The sequence below is a fragment of the Zootermopsis nevadensis genome, unplaced genomic scaffold, assembly GCF_977971745.1.
Source record: "Zootermopsis nevadensis isolate Lab colony 2312 unplaced genomic scaffold, Znev_1.0 Znev_ptg000025l, whole genome shotgun sequence".
Lineage (NCBI taxonomy): Eukaryota > Metazoa > Arthropoda > Insecta > Blattodea > Termopsidae > Zootermopsis > Zootermopsis nevadensis.
Window position 1 is genome coordinate 11,268,063 of NW_028259157.1, and position 17,606 is coordinate 11,285,668.

A 17,606-nucleotide genomic window follows, 5' to 3' on the forward strand; every position below is an offset into this window, starting at 1 on the left:
GATCAGGCGGTGAGTAGTATGGTCTGCCTAACGGTACATTTCTCCGTCAATGAAATTCCTTTCACCTTGACTGTGTCACGGACATTTTTTTTTCTTCGGAAAAATCAGTATAAAACATTTATAGTAGGAAGATGTCTGTCTTGTGGGTTGTTGCACCGTGAAGTCTGGCAGTAGTCATTGGAGGCCATCTCTGAAATGTCAGTGAACTATACTAGACGGCGCGACAGCACAGGAGACAGATGCCGTAGTGGAGACCTAAAATCTCGCAAATTAATAACACATCACAATGTTGCACGCTTAATACCATTTGGGTAATGTAATAGGCCTCTGAACTTCGCATGTAGCATCGATAGTCACTACAGCTCTGTTGTGGGGAAATATTTTATAAAATCTTCGAAGAAGAATCCGCGAATATTATTTGCGTAATGTCCTACAACTTTTATGATGCCACGCTGGCCTTGTAATCCTGGGGTCTCGGGTTCGATTCCCGGCGGTGCCCGAATTTATAACTTGTGTTGGGCAAGGCCGTGGTCTAGGCAACACGGAGTTTTCCTCCGGGGGCTTCTTCCCCGGTTTCTCCGTGGCATCCCATTCACACACAGAAGAAGGCAATGGCAAACCACTTCTGGATCATCTACCAAGAACGTGTATGAACAGGTCCCAGTCCGAGAAAAGGATGGAAGGATCCTGTTCATATGGACCTGTCGTCAGACAGAACATTAAATAATAACTAATAATGGTTACAGTGTTGATGTTAGGGTGATTGTTTATAAATTTTGGAGTTGAAGTTGTGAATGGCTCCTTTGCTACCAGTTATAAAGAATGTATAAAGTGAAATTACTTTTTTGTTCGGTTGACCCTCCGACAATGCAGCCGAATGAGTTAAAGAGACGCTGTTTTCGTAGCTTACGTCAAAATCGTGCAAGTGTGTCTTCCGGTCCGGAGTCTTTGGGCGGTATCGCACTAGGATGCCATGGCAGCGACACCAACAGCGATGCCATGGCGTCCAGCTGCCAGAAAAAAACGCCAGACAAGCTGCCAGCTTTCGACGCCAGTCGAGCGAACAGATGGATCAACATTATGAGATCACGAAATGAAGGGCTATTAGCAAGGAGAAATGTCCACTTTTATCACTTTTGAGAAAATGAGATTTATCTTTATCAAAACTACATACCTGGAGTGAATTTCAATTCTGTAACAAAGAAATAAGTAAGAAAAATTCTCCATACACACACTTTGCACGTCCACACCATTATTGAATTTGAAATATTTCAGTTCTTGCAAATCACATGTAATATTACATGAACAACCTTTATTTAATAAAACATTATAAAAGCAGGTTTCTTCTTAATTCACATTATTTGTGATATATAGATAGATATATGGATTGCTAAACAAAAAAACTTAAAAATCAAGTTGCCATATTGGAAAGCGGCCCCACAAATAAAGCCATAGAAACACTTCTTAGCTAATTCTTTCTTTTCTACTGTAAATAAATCTCCTCCTCCAAATATTTCCACAAGTTCTACCCAGTTTCTTTTTTTCAAGTCCCGGTTTGCGTATTCAATAGCAGATGAATCGGGACTGAGTTTCAATTATCAATCTTTCGGTGTCGAAATTATCCATGTTTGGAAGAAACAGAAATACACACAAGCACATTCACGCACGGACGTCAATGGACTGGCCAGACTGTCATGTGATGTTGATTTGGCCTTGGCAGCGATGCCAGTAGCATTTGAACTTGGCATCTTGGTTGGCAGCGATACCAAGTTGGAACCGCTGCCAGACGGATGCCAGGTGCGTTATATGACTACTAAATTAATGCATTAAGTTTGGCCGAGATGCTGGCAGCTGCGCCATGGCCTCTCGTTGGCATCCTAGTGCGATACCGCCCGTATATTTCAGTGGTATTCAACCTGGAGTACGCGTACCCCCGGGGGTACGCGAAGACATCTTACGGGGTACGTGAAATTTAAAAAAATATATATTATTTTATGATAAACACTGAATAATCAGTAATGTAATTTATTTAATTTATTTTAGATGTAGATTATATACTATGTATAACTTGAATTATACACCAACAACTTTGGGGGTACAAAGTTGAAGAGAAATTATATCTGGGGGTACGCGAAGACATCTTAGGGGGTACGTGAAATTTAAAAAAATATATAGTATTTTATGATAAACACTGAATAATCAGTAATGTAATTTATTTAATTTATTTTAGATGTAGATTATATACTACGTATAACTTGAATTAAACACCAACAACTTTGGGGGTACAAAGTTGAAGAGAAATTATATCTGGGGGTACGCGAACAAAAAAAGGTTGAATACCACTGGCTTAGTGTATTAGATACTGGCCGACGTTTCCGATGTGCCAAGTGCATGTAAAAGTTAGTCATTTATTATTTAAAAATAACTTCATTTCTCAATTAAGGGGGTGTGGAACAAGGTACGGATATAAATACCAACAAAATTAAAGGATCAATAATATTAAAGTCTCCTGATTTGTGACGCCGTGTCCTCTAGGAAGTGACATGTTCCTCCGGAATGTTTGTCACCGTCTATAAGACACATGGCGTCACGACCCACTCACCGCTTTGAGGACCTTGAAATTGAGATCATAATTATAAAACTTGTAGTGAATGCAAGAAATACATCAACGTTCATCACGAACTCTTTACATAACAGCGTTATACATGCCGTTCAGGAACCGTCAGTGATAAATTAGCTAGCCAGGAGCTCATCAGGAGATGTATTTTTATAACAGTTGTTTTTCTGGGTTCTGGGGTTGTGACGCCGTGTAGACTCAGAGGCAGATCACCTACGACTCCACACGAGACGCCACAACCTAGGTCGTCGTCATCATCACACCCATAGGACAACACACAGTAGAGAACAGACATACATCAATGTCTCGAGTTGGATTCGAACACACGATCCCAATGTTCAATCCGTCAAGGCCGCGTGATGACTTTGAAGGCCTCTTTCAAATCACTGTTTGTGTACCAATCATATCTTAATAACATATACAAAACATCGTGGCCGAGTAATTAGCATTCCTGCGTGCTTTGAATTCAGACCTGCCTGTAGACTGGCTACCTAAAGTAGGCCATGACCGTTTTCTGTCACATCCTTTCGAATTCATTGTTCCACTAATGGGTATGCAAATAAATAAATAAAAATAAATTATGCTGGACACTAAATTCTATTTTGATTTAAACTGCGGTAGAGTCATCAGCATTGACTCCTGTGTCTAAACGACGAGCGTGATTCTGACCGCCTTCTTCAAATTTCGACGTGTGATCATATTTTACTCCCAAGGAAGCAAGGACAACAATTTTATTTTTGTCATGGTACACTAAGCCAGTGGTATTCAACCTTTTTTTGTTCGCGTACCCCCAGATATAATTTCTCTTCAACTTTGTACCCCCAAAGTTGTTGGTGTATAATTTAAATTATACATAGTATATAATCTACATCTAAAATAAATTAATTAAATTAGATTACTGATTATTCAGTTTTTATCATAAAATAATATATATATTTTTAAATTTCACGTACCCCCTAAGATGTCTTCGCGTACCCCCAGATATAATTTCTCTTCAACTTTGTACCCCCAAAGTTGTTGGTGTATAATTTAAATTATACATAGTATATAATCTACATCTAAAATAAATTAATTAAATTAGATTACTGATTATTCAGTTTTTATCATAAAATAATATATATATTTTTAAATTTCACGTACCCCCTAAGATGTCTTCGTGTACCCCCAGATATAATTTCTCTTCAACTTTGTACCCCCAAAGTTGTTGGTGTATAATTCAAGTTATACATAGTATATAATCTACATCTAAAATAAATAAAATAAATTACATTACTGATTATTCAGTTTTTATCATAAAATAATATTTTTTTTTAAATTTCACGTACCCCCTAAGATGTCTTCGTGTACCCTCAGATATAATTTCTCTTCAACTTTGTACCCCCAAAGTTGTTGTTGTATAATTCAAGTTATATATAGTATATAATCTACATCTAAAATAAATTAAATAAATTACATTACTGATTATTCAGTGTTTATCATAAAATAATATATATATTTTTAAATTTCACGTACCCCCTAAGATGTCTTTGCGTGCCCCAGGTTGAATACCACTGGTCTATACCAGTGGTATTCAACCTGTTTTGTTCGTGTACCCCCAGATATAATTTCTCTTCAACTTTGTACCCCCAAAGTTGTTGGTGTATAATTCAAATTATACATAGTATATAATCTCCCAAATCGAATGTACTTATGTCCGGTTCTCCTGTGGCTAACCCTAAATCTGGCCCGGATTATTCAGTGTTTATCATAAAATAATACTTTTTTTTTAAAATTTCACGTACCCCCTAAAGCCTTGTATCGACTGCGCACGGCTGCCTCGCGAGGCAATGTTCGTTGCTTTGCCTCGCAAAGTCGATACCATGTTGCCACGCGTGGCAGAACGAACAATTCCGCGCTCGAACTTGGCGCGCGTCGAGCCAAATCTGAGCGGTTCTTTGTCCCGCGGCAAAGGGATTTCACTGTGTTGTATTCATGGTGATCTTGCGAGAACTGACGAACAGCGTCGATCACAGCCGAACACGGCTGCCGCGCTCGATGCTGGTAACCACGAGCACAATGAGCGAACGAACGAGTTTGCCGCGCACGAACAGGTGCGCGAGGCAGCCGCGCGCAGTCGATACAAGGCTTAAGATGTCTTCGCGTACCCCAGGTTGAATACCACTGCTCCAAACTTTGTGTCGCTGTTGTTTTTAAACACGACGAAAGTTATGACAGTCTTGAGAAATCGTTCCGCATTTGTGAACTCAGAGAGCCGGGATAAGACAGCTGATGTTTCATTTAAGTATATGGCACAACTAATGAGAAATTATTCTCAACGTAGTATGGATTATTGGCACAGTATGATTTCATGTTCGTAATGGCGGATTCCAACTGGCTTATTTCTTGTGGGCAACTGCTTCGGATGTCTTCAAGATCCGGTTGCGACTGTGTGTCGAAACTGAAATCAACAGGGGTTTAGAATTACTTTATTTTATTCATGCTTTATTAGGCGTTTTCGACGTTTCAGCATCAAGATTTGCATCATACTAATTAACTTTTATCTTGTTAATTTTAATTGTAATTTATAGAAAAAAAATGCTCTATAAGGATCCTTACAAACGTAAACATAAGGTGTGCCTTATAATGTTCGTAGTTTAATCCACGTATCCTAGGAACATGACTGTTATTTAAAATGCTATTTATCTTAACCACAAACTGATATTAGCACAAAGTGTATTTGTTTATACATCTTAAACATATGGGTGTCACACAGTTCGATAAAAGCCTTTACGAGGTGCGATCGGAAAGTTTCAAGACTGCGCCTATAAAAACCCGTACACTTATCTCAGGTATTAAATTCATCCATCACCCTCGAAGTAGTTCCCCTGGGAGTGAACACAACGATCCCAGCGCCGCTGCCAAGCCTGGAAGCATCCCTGGAAATCTTTCTTTGTCAGCCTGTCAAGCACCATCTGCGATTCTGCCTGAATCTCTTGCCAAAGACTCGCCAAAACGGCTACGGAAACCTATGAAATGCTAAAGCAAGCATTTGGGGAGTCCGCAATGGGTCGTGCACAAACTTTTGTGTGGTATTCACGTTTTAAAAATGGCCGAACCTCTGTCGATGATGACGAGCGTTCTGGACGACCATCTTCGAGCACAACGCCCGAAAATGTTACGAAGATTCGGCAGGCCATTCACGAAGATCGACGTCGTACCATCAACGACTTGTGCGACATTGTTGGGATAGGCTATGGGACCTGTCAGCTGATTCTAAAGGAAGAACTCCACATGCGACGCATCCTGTCTGAGGACCAGAAGCAGAATCGACTTCTCGTTTGTCAGGAGCTCAAAGATCTTGCAAGAACCGACCCCAACTTTCTTTCTAAGCTCGGTGTGACTTCTTCCTCTTCCCAAAGATGAAAATTCAGCTAAAGGGAAGGAGATTTGAGACGATAGAAGAGATTCAGGCAGAATCGCAGATGGTGCTTGACAGGCTGACAAAGAAAGATTTCCAGGGATGCTTCCAGGCTTGGCAGCGGCGCTGGGATCGTTGTGTTCACTCCCAGGGGAACTACTTCGAGGGTGATGGATGAATTTAATACCTGAGATAAGTGTACGGGTTTTTATAGGCGCAGTCTTGAAACTTTCCGATCGCACCTCGTAGCTGTTATTTCTTTAAACAGCATTGACCATCGGATTTTTGTAATGTAGTCACGTGATTTTTGAAGTAAGAAAATAATTCTTAAATATTATTTAGACGAACTGCAGGCTCAAAGGGTTAGTCGTGATATTTGATTTGTGTTATTGTGTTGTTCAAGTGTACAGACACTTACCACCTGTAGTTAATAATTGCTTATTCCTTATTTGGATTGCCTGACATTGAGGCTGATGCAAACTTACTTTCTTAGCTCCACGATGAGCCTGCCCAGGTGCTTCAGGAGGACGTAGCACTTGAGCGAGACGATCAGCGGTAGCGACACTTCACTCTGCGTAAAGTCTTCAAATCTGCGCAATTATAATATAACAATATAATATATGATGTAAAATATAATAATATATGTAATATAATACGTTGCTCTGTGGTCCGTTTACTGAATTCAGTTCGTACCTCTAAGAAAACACGCTTAAGCATTACAAAGAGCATTTAGTTAACGTTGTTTAAGGAAATAACAATTGAAGATTTCCGTCTTCTAGGTTGTTGCGCTGTGTAGTCTGGTCAATGTTTACCAACGTTTCAGAGGTCATACTGCCTCCGTCATCAGAGTATGAAGATTCCTGTCTTCTGGGTTGTTGCGCTGTGTAGTCTGGTCGATGTTTACCAACGTTTCAGAGGTCATACTGCCTCCGTCATCAGAGTATGAAGATTCCTGTCTTCTGGGTTGTTGCGCTGTGTAGTCTGGTCGATGTTTACCAACGTTTCAGAGGTCATACTGCCTCCGTCATCAGAGTATGAAGATTCCTGTCTTCTGGGTTGTTGCGCTGTGTAGTCTGGTCGATGTTTACCAACGTTTCAGAGGTCATACTGCCTCCGTCATCAGAGTATGAAGATTCCTGTCTTCTGGGTTGTTGCGCTGTGTAGTCTGGTCGATGTTTACCAACGTTTCAGAGGTCATACTGCCTCCGTCATCAGAGTATGAAGATTCCTGTCTTCTGGGTTGTTGCGCTGTGTAGTCTGGTCGATGTTTACCAACGTTTCAGAGGTCATACTGCCTCCGTCATCAGAGTATGAAGATTCCTGTCTTCTGGGTTGTTGCGCTGTGTAGTCTGGTCGATGTTTACCAACGTTTCAGAGGTCATACTGCCTCCGTCATCAGAGTATGAAGATTCCTGTCTTCTGGGTTGTTGCGCTGTGTAGTCTGGTCGATGTTTACCAACGTTTCAGAGGTCATACTGCCTCCGTCATCAGAGTATGAAGATTCCTGTCTTCTGGGTTGTTGCGCTGTGTAGTCTGGTCGATGTTTACCAACGTTTCAGAGGTCATACTGCCTCCGTCATCAGAGTATGAAGATTCCTGTCTTCTGGGTTGTTGCGCTGTGTAGTCTGGTCGATGTTTACCAACGTTTCAGAGGTCATACTGCCTCCGTCATCAGAGTATGAAGATTCCTGTCTTCTGGGTTGTTGCGCTGTGTAGTCTGGTCGATGTTTACCAACGTTTCAGAGGTCATACTGCCTCCGTCATCAGAGTATGAAGATTCCTGTCTTCTGGGTTGTTGCGCTGTGTAGTCTGGTCGATGTTTACCAACGTTTCAGAGGTCATACTGCCTCCGTCATCAGAGTATGAAGATTTCTGTCTTCTAGGTTGTTGCGCTGTGCAGTCTGGTCGATGTTTACCAACGTTTCAGAGGTCATACTGCCTCCGTCATCAGAGTATGAAGTTTCCTGTCTTCTGGGTTGTTGCGCTGTGTAGTCTGGTCGATGTTTACCAACGTTTCAGAGGTCATACTGCCTCCGTCATCAGAGTATGAAGATTCCTGTCTTCTGGGTTGTTGCGCTGTGTAGTCTGGTCGATGTTTACCAACGTTTCAGAGGTCATACTGCCTCCGTCATCAGAGTATGAAGATTCCTGTCTTCTGGGTTGTTGCGCTGTGTAGTCTGGTCGATGTTTACCAACGTTTCAGAGGTCATACTGCCTCCGTCATCAGAGTATGAAGATTCCTGTCTTCTGGGTTGTTGCGCTGTGTAGTCTGGTCGATGGTTACCAACTTTTCAGAGGTCATACTGCCTCCATCATCAGAGTATGAAGATTTCCGTCTTCTGGGTTGTTGCGCTGTGTAGTCTGGTCGATGTTTACCAACGTTTCAGAGGTCATACTGCCTCCGTCATCAGAGTATGAAGATTTCCGTCTTCTGGGTTGTTGCGCTGTGTAGTCTGGTCGATGGTTACCAACGTTTCAGAGGTCATACTGCCTCCATCATCAGAGTATGAAGATTCTTGTCTTCTGGTTTGTTGCGCTGTGTAGTCTGGTCGATGTTAACCAACGTTTCAGAGGTCATACTGCCTCCGTCATCAGAGTATGAAGATTTGTGTCTTCTGGGTTGTTGCGCTGTGTAGTCTGGTCGATGTTAACCAACGTTTCAGAGGTCATACTGCCTCCGTCATCAGAGTATGAAGATTTGTGTCTTCTGGGTTGTTGCGCTGTGTAGTCTGGTCGATGTTAACCAACGTTTCAGAGGTCTTTGCTGCCTCCGCCCTGTTGATGGAGGCAGTATGACCTCTGAAACGTTGGTTAACATCAACCAGACTACACAGCGAAACAACCCAGAAGACAGAAATATTCATACTCACCGCTGTGAAAACCTCAAATCTTACACAGAAATCTCATTAATTCTTATTATAACTTCAGTCTAAAATATAGTTTCAGAAAATTGTAATATTATATACATACTAGACGCGTGTCCTTCTTAATACGATGTATTAGTATTATAACGTGTGTTTGAAATTTGATACAAATATTTTTAGTATCAAGTGTAAGGCATATATATATATATACACATATATATATATATATATATATATATATATATATATATATATATATTTATGAATAACGTGGCCGATGAATTCGTTAAGATTGATGGACTCACGGATAAATACAACCGAATTGACTCTAATTTCACCATAGATGCTCTTAAAAGAAATTTAAAGAAGAAAATGAAGATGTCGATGTTAGGTTAGGTTTTAAATGGAGAACCTCGTTATGCAGTCTCCTGAGCTACAGAAGAAGACGAAGATTCATATAAAACCATAGGAAGGAAAATAAATAGAGAAAGGAAATCCGAGAATGAAGGTAATGGGTGAAGACTGAACCGATTGTAATTACTAAGATAGTAAATGCATAAAGCGATGCTCAGAAAACGAGTGACTAAGCAAGCGAATATGGAGCAAATGCAAATGAATTAATTAAGTAATGAACGAACGATTGGATTGTGGTTGAGTGAGAGAATTAAAGAATGAATACGTAAGGAATAGATGGATGAATAGGCAAAATGAAGAATGAATTTACCTGACAGGAAATATCCTTCTGTAGTCGCTTCCCAGTTGCGTGTTTTCGTGCATTTGACGCAGTGCGTGTGTGAAGACGGGGTCCAAGAAGTGAGGATCCCTCAACTGAATGATCTGCTTATTAATGAGGGCGTTCTGCATTACCACGGCCCCTTCTGACAGTACAATCACGACTTTGACCTCTGGATTGTAGAGATGCTGTGTCACCCAGCCCGAGATGTTCTGAGACACTTCCTCTACCTGGCTCTGCTCCATCGGGTCCAGTACCTTGAGTGGCAGGAAGATGCTGGCAGGTTACATATCTCGGCTTTGCCCTCCGTGCAGAAGTGATAAGATTACCGTGTTTTATACGAGTACGAGATCAAACAGAAACTTAACAGTTTAGTAATTTTGGCACGGAACCGAAACGTTTTTCATTTATTCTTTATTTACCTTTATGTTTCCGAAAGACCGTAGGAGATGGCGGAGAGCCTCAACGACTTTGCAGAACTGAGCAGAGTCTCTGGAGTACAGGAGGAGCACAGTGTGAGAGGAAGGGCTACTCAACCACTGCTGATAAATGTATTTCCATTGGGTAGGCGGGTCCGTCTCTTCTGTTTCTACCAGCTGTCGTTTTGTGGTACCTGCATCAAATGGTAATAAAATGTATCGATTGTACGTAAATTTGACATTCGCAATGTAAGATTCCTGAACTGAACGACTTTAGCGCTAAAGCTGCATTAGGCATCCCAAACTTACTTTATGTATTTATTATGCGTTCCCTATTTAAAATGGTATTATCATGTCATCTCACGAGGAAGTTAGGAGGAGAATAAATTCTGGAAATGCTTGCTACTTCTCAGTTCAAAATATTTTGTCTTCCCGTCTGATTTCTAAGAACCTGAAAATTAAAGTATATAAAACAATAATCTTGCCTGTTGTTCTGTATGGGTGCGAAACATGGTCTCTCACTCAGAGGGAGGAACACAGATTGCAGGTGGTTGAGGAGGATATTTGGGCCTAAGAGGGAAGATGATGGGGCGTGGAGAAAACTGCACAATGACGAGCTTAAAAATCTATACTCCTCCCCCAATATTGTCAGGGTTATTAAATCGAGAAGAATGAGATGGGCTGGGCATGTAGCGCGCATGGATGGGACAAGAGGTGTGCACCGGGTACTGGTTGGGAAACCTGAAGGGAAGAGACCGCTGGGGAGACCTAGACGTAGATGGGAGGATAATGTCAGGCGGGATCTATGGGAGATAGGAGTTGAAGGAGACTGGATATTGTTGGCCCAGGACAGGGTCCGGTGGAGGGCTTTGGTTAATTCGGTGATGAACCTTCGGGTTCCCTAAGCCATCTAGTTGGTTGGGTCCACTATTTGGGAAGCCTGAGGGGAAGAGACCTCTGGGGAGACCTAGACGTAGATGGGAGGATAATGTGAGGCGGGATCTATGGGAGATAGGAGTTGAAGGAGACTGGATTTTGTTGGCCCAGGACAGGGTCCAGTGGAGGGCTTTGGTTAATTCGGTGATGAACCTTCGGGTTCCCTAAGCCATCTAGTTGGTTGGGTCCACTATTTGGGAAGCCTGAGGGGAAGAGACCTCTGGGGAGACCTAGACGTAGATGGGAGGATAATGTGAGGCGGGATCTATGGGAGATAGGAGTTGAAGGAGACTGGATTTTGTTGGCCCAGGACAGGGTCCAGTGGAGGGCTTTGGTTAATTCGGTGATGAACCTTCGGGTTCCGTAAGCCATCTAGTTAGTTAGTTATTATCATGTCATCAGCCTGTATATGTGTATGTTACTCTCGAATAATAAGCTTTAAAACAGCCGATTGCATTTCATAAAATTTTGTATGAACGTCCGGTGAATGGAACCCTATCTGGCGTCTTGAACTTCTCAGAATAAATTACGGGATTCGTCTTCCGAATCTGCTGTGACAAACAGATCGATAACACCTCATCTAGTGAACCATATCCGTCAATAAGGAATTCTTCACTCTGTTGCTTCAGACATGAGTAAAACATTGGTTTTTTATTTAATTGTAGGCTTCCCCCCCCCCCCCCCAAATGGAACATGTTAGAAATGGATTGCTTGATTTATGGATCACTCTTTATATTCTTACCATAACTACACCTCTTCTTCAAAAATATAACCATCAAAATGATCGCTGCCACCGGAAAAATGGAACAAAGAAGAACTGAGTGGATTGACTGCTCTTGGGGGTTGGGTGTCGGTAGTTGTGCTGAAACAGAAATATTCATGGTGAAAGATTCTCGGATTACAACCCTGCGTCAGGTGGCTGAACGGTGAATAAACAATCTCTTCCTCAATCGCCGCGAAAGTTCCACTTTATACGAGGCTCGTCCACAAAGTAAGTTTCCCTGGGGCCGTTTACAGAAACAAAACACAATTTCATGGAAATATTTATTGCAACAGATACAGCAAGTGTCCAGCTATTTTTCAACATATTCGCCACCGGAATTGAGACATTTGTCATACCGTGGGACCAACTTTTGAATACCTGTGTCGTAGAAGTCTGCCGCCTGGGATTGGAACCACTGTGTGACAACCATCTCCGCGCCTCTGTCATTCTCAAAACGTTGACGCTGACCGGACAGGAATTTCTTGAGGTGTAGGAAAAGATGGAAATCACTGGGAGCGAGGTCCGGGCTGTAGGGTGAATGATTAAACACCTCCCAGCTGAACTCCTGCAGGAGACTTGCTGTCCGTCGAGCCGTGTGCGGCCTAGCGTTATCACTGACCGCACTTCACAGTCGGCGGGAGCTGGAATAAGAACCTCCATCTTCAACAGCTGCAACGATGCTACTGTGAGAACGCGGGAAGTGCCGTTAGTGCAAGCGCCATGCTACGTCATTGCTCTATCACGTACGCACAGTCGCTTCGCGCAATATAAGGTTTGCTAGCTGTGGGACGAGTGGGAAATTTACTTTTGGGACGCGCCTCGTACATCAGAAATATTCATATTGATCAGAAGCAAATTGTGATTTACTGCTTCGACGTGGAAATCCTTTCACGTGTCTTTGAAAAAGATCTCACAGAATAATCGTGTGTGTTCTGAAACACTGCAGAAAGCCACTAACTGCGATGCTGCTCTGGAAATATGCTTACAATATAAATAACAGAACAGTAACATTAATGTTACTAAATGTTAAGATTAGTTGTATTATACGTACGTGGGTCTTCCTTTTTAATTGTAGTTGTGTGGATGACACAGTTTTTTCCATGTTGAACCTGATAATTAAAGAAAGATTAACTGATATGTTTTCTTTAACAAAGTATTATGCATAGCGTAATTTATATTTTACATTAATGTTCAAAATTTACTCTCTCTCCATGGTTTAGAGCAGTGGTATTCAACCATTTTTTGTTCTCGTACCCCCAGATATAATTTCTCTTCAACTTTGTACCCCCAAATTTATTGGTATATAATTCAAGTTATACATAGTGTATAATCTACATCTAAAATAAATTAAATAAATTACATTACTGATTATTCAGTGTTTATCATAAAATAATATATATTTTTTTTAAATTTCACGTACCCCCTAAGATGTCTTCGCGTACCCCCAGATATAATTTCTCTTCAACTTTGTACCCCCAAAGTTGTTGGTGTATAATTCAAGTTATACATAGTATATAATCTACATCTAAAATAAATTAAATAAATTACATTACTGATTATTCAGTGTTTATCATAAAATAATATATATTTTTTTAAATTTCACGTACCCCCTAAGATTTCTTCGCGTACCCCAGGTTGAATACCACTGGTTTAGAGTATTTGAGAAGCTTATAGTGCACTGAACAAGTCAAATTCCTCGAATTTTATGTGATCCGAAGTTTTATTGCCGGTCTTCATCATGAGCCACTTTAATCCAATCTACACCGTCTAACCCTTTTCCGTTAGATCATTTTTCATTTGATCATGCTAATAATATCTTAAGCTTCTCATCATGCATCAACTTTAGACCTCCTTGACCATAAAATAATCTTCGGTAAGCGAAGTACAGTGACCACTATGCCACTTCTGTAGTGATCTATAAACTCGGGCAAGCATCCAATCGTCTTTATGTTTTCTCATAAAATAACGACCGTTAAAACTAAGAGATGTTCAATTTTACTTATGACAGTACACAGATCTGTATCCCTTCCAACCCCCAAAAAGCATGTGAGGCCAAATGAAATTTTATTTGTCCCATTTAACGTGGAACGCACCACGATTGCACGCCGAAGCGGAAACAGTAGCCAGCCGAAAACCGGGAAATAAATTAATCACTACGCAGCCCGTGTCGGTCGTATGATAGTAGATGAATTCCCGACTTATTTGGTACATCTGTGCAATGCAGGTTCAAGAGTGTATGCATGTACTGTCCACAGATCACGAGTAAAAACCCTGCTGGGGGAATGTTACTTATCAGCTGGACTAGAGGGCTGCTATTGGTGGGAAGTGTGATACGTCACAGTTTTACGCTACTACACAGACTGAAAACATCAAGCAGTTAAGAGTAGCGTGTAGTGAGCGCACCTCTAATGTGTTCTGTGGGTGTTGCGATAATATTCTAGATTAAATCGCTGTGCCTCTGTGAGGTAATCTTAAAGCTGTACCCATTAGAACACATGAAAGCCTGTCGTCTGTTGTTCGTTCAGTGGTTGTGGAACGAATGTTTTTAGGATGGGTCGTCATTCACCGCGAAATCTTGCGCATGCGCGTATATCGAATTCCTAGCAGGGATTTTCTCCTGGTCTGTAGACTGTACTTACGCGAATACAGTAGTAGCGAGCTGTCAGATTGGTGAAGAACTGCGGCTCTGAGAACTGGAAAAAAATGGAGAAGAAGAAAAGAATCAGTGCCTCATATTTGGCAACCAGGCTGATTTCGTCAGCAACATATATTGCTGTGATAAACGCTGCTATGGGCATTCTGAACGTGTCTTTACAAGATGGCTGTCTTCTGGGTTGTAGCGTCGTGTAGTATGATAGAAGTTTACCGACGTTTCAGAGTTGCTTGTTGCGTACATAATCAGAGTGCTGATCTCTTTCATGATGGAACGTCGGTAAACTTGTATCGAACTACACGACACTGTAACCCAGAAGACAAGCATCTTATTCATAGTTGCTGCAGTGGGAACCTGAAATCTAATCAATAACACTGTTAGAATTTACAGTTTTCCCCAAAATTGTTGGTGTATAAATAAAGTTATACGTAGTATATAATCTACATCTAAAATAAATTAAATAAATTACATCCAAAATAATGTATTAATCTGGCCCTGATTAATCAGTGCTTATCATAAAATAGTTTTTTTTAAAAAAAATTTCACGTACCCCATAAGATGTCTTCGCGTACCCCCAGATATAATTTCTCTTCAACTTTGTACCCCCAAAGTTGTTGGTGTATAATTCAAGTTATACATAGTATATAATCTACATCTAAAATAAATTAAATAAATTACATTACTGATTATTCAGTGTTTATCATAAAATAATTTTTTTTTAAATTTCACGTACCCCCTAAGATGTCTTCGCGTACCCCCAGATATAATTTCTCTTCAACTTTGTACCCCCAAAGTTGTTGGTGTATAATTCAAGTTATATATAGTATATAATCTACATCTAAAATAAATTAAATAAATTGCATTACTGATTATTCAGTGTTTATCATAAAATATTTTTTTTTTAAATTTCACGTACCCCCTAAGATGTCTTCGCGTACCCCCGGGTGTACGCGTACCCCAGGTTGAATACCACTGCAGTAGACGACTAAGTGAAAGTTTTTTGCAATATGTAAGAGTAAATTCATGAATGCTGACCTATTTTAAAGCAATTGTATGCTATGAAATTCTGAACACATTGCTAACATTGTGGTTACTTGAAAGAGGCTTACGTTTTCCATCGACCGATCTTCTGTGGAAACATTGCAGTTGTTGATGCTTCCGTTACAATTCACTTCGCACTCCCCACCCATGAGAGTTAAGTCCACTTTTCGAATTCCGGAAGTATTCTGGAGTGTAAACGCTATTCTTTCACTGAAAGAAAATGTTTGCATGAAATGAAATTCGATGTAGTATATTTGAAGTTCATGAGCATGCTATAAATCCATGTAACTGACTACAAAACGCTTATCGCTATGTATAACTTGGTTATAAATTTTCTGTTATGGAACACTAAAGTTAATCACAGTCGTAGAAGAATCTATCACGAGCCACTTCAATTCAAAACTCATATTTAGATCATATGTTTTTTCTCACGCTTATTTCTGCAGAACTGAGGGAATCTGGATGACTATAATCTTATCAAGTTGAGGGTAGAGATAGGTTAAGGTAATGTCAAGGTCACTAAAATACCAGACCAAGGGTTTTCCTGACAGAGGCCTTTAATTTTTCAAGGTCATTTTTCTCACGTTTTTTCCTACTGAACTGTAGGTATCTGAATGATCATGGCCATGTTAAGTTGAGGTCTCGGATAGGTCAAGTTAATGTCAAGGTCACTAAAATACCAGACCAAGGGTATTCCTGACAGAGGCCTTTAATTTTTCAAGGTCATTTTTCTCATGTTTTTTCCTACTGAACTGTAGGTATCTGAATGATCATGGCCATGTTAAGTTGAGGTCTCGGATAGGTCAAGTTAATGTCAAGGTCACTAAAATACCAGACCAAGGGTATTCCTGACAGAGGCCTTTAATTTTTCAAGGTCATTTTTCTCATGTTTTTTCCTACTGAACTGTAGGTATCTGAATGATCATGGCCATGTTAAGTTGAGGTCTCGGATAGGTCAAGTTAATGTCAAGGTCACTAAAATACCAGACCAAGGGTATTCCTGACAGAGGCCTTTAATTTTTCAAGGTCATTTTTCTCACGTTTTTTCCTACTGAACTGTAGGTATCTGAATGATCATGGCCATTTAAGTTGAGGTCTCGGATAGGTCAAGGTCACTAAAATATCAGACCAAGGGTTTGCCTGACAGTGTTACCGTGTGCAGTGTTGGAACTTACCGATCACGAACGTACTGTTGAATAGTGTAATTGCTGTTGTACAGATAATCGCACTCCCTCTCACCTGGAAGAGAACGTGTGACTACTTTAATTCTATCAATTCAAACGAATACACTTATTTTATCTTGATCAAAAGCTTGTTCCTCGCTTTTTAGTACGACTAACGTAAAATTTGACGGGAATAAGAACTGAAAGTACAACATCTATAACATTTCTTTGTAAAGTAAATTACATGTTTTAAATATATTTACTGTGGCTGAAAGCAGATTCCGCCAGACCCCACCATAGGAGTCGTCACAGCCACGTTTTCATATCTTGCTACAACAGCCGCCACAGTCAGAACTTAGTCTAAATTTTTTACAAATCGCACGAATGGCCCACTCATCCAGTCAACGGTGACGGAATTTGGTTATCATATTAATAGATTTGTACTGTAGAGAAATTTACAAAAGCAAATCAGTAAATGGATTTGTTCTTCCTAAACGTCGGCGTCCATTTACAAGCTTGAAGACATTTATCGTCATTCTTTACCATGCATTTTCATTTGTGTAGACAATTTTACATACAACATTTGAAATGACGAACCAAGAAAGCGAAAATTGAAGCAGTCCACTGATAATGTATTTATGATTTACCTGTGAAGAGTAGTATGTTACTTTTTAATGTGCCATTAAGGAAGTCCACGTCCATGCTTATGGATTCTTCTGGATACGGCCTATTGCTGACTTTGAATTTCCAACACTCGTCAATTTCTTTTTCTCTGAAATATCCTAAAAGAGAATAAAATTTCAGCTATAAGGGTTTTTATACGTGTATGGGTAATGCCAATAAGGCTTTATGGGCTCACTCTGCCCGTCTGGCTTACAAACGACCTCGTATTGCCTGCTCCTTGCAGAATTCTTTGAGTTGAATAACATTTCACATGAGAGAACCTGGTGAAGCGTGAATGTGAGTTGTTTAGGGCAGTTTACTTGAAAACCCCCAAGTTAACTTTTATATTTATCTTGT

General features: G+C 40.4%; 2 protein-coding genes across 5 annotated transcripts in view; one reads left to right on the top strand and one right to left on the bottom strand.

Annotated features, from left to right (window-relative positions):
- LOC110833460 (mitochondrial tRNA-specific 2-thiouridylase 1) overlaps window positions 1-17,606 on the top strand; it is a 76,365-nt gene that overhangs the window by 16,833 nt on the left and 41,926 nt on the right. The window lies entirely within an intron of this gene.
- The window catches only part of LOC110833459 (uncharacterized), a 41,020-nt gene continuing 24,706 nt past the window's right edge, over window positions 1,293-17,606 (bottom strand). The window contains exons 4-13 of the mRNA XM_022071537.2: window positions 17,234-17,368; window positions 16,599-16,662; window positions 15,492-15,633; window positions 14,369-14,422; window positions 12,781-12,838; window positions 11,709-11,828; window positions 10,034-10,224; window positions 9,603-9,868; window positions 6,500-6,604; window positions 1,293-5,054 (exon numbers count right to left, since the gene is read on the bottom strand). Coding sequence (XP_021927229.1) covers window positions 4,895-5,054; window positions 6,500-6,604; window positions 9,603-9,868; window positions 10,034-10,224; window positions 11,709-11,828; window positions 12,781-12,838; window positions 14,369-14,422; window positions 15,492-15,633; window positions 16,599-16,662; window positions 17,234-17,368 — 1,295 coding nt within the window. The 3' untranslated portion in view covers window positions 1,293-4,894. The remainder of the gene's footprint in view (window positions 5,055-6,499; window positions 6,605-9,602; window positions 9,869-10,033; window positions 10,225-11,708; window positions 11,829-12,780; window positions 12,839-14,368; window positions 14,423-15,491; window positions 15,634-16,598; window positions 16,663-17,233; window positions 17,369-17,606) is intronic.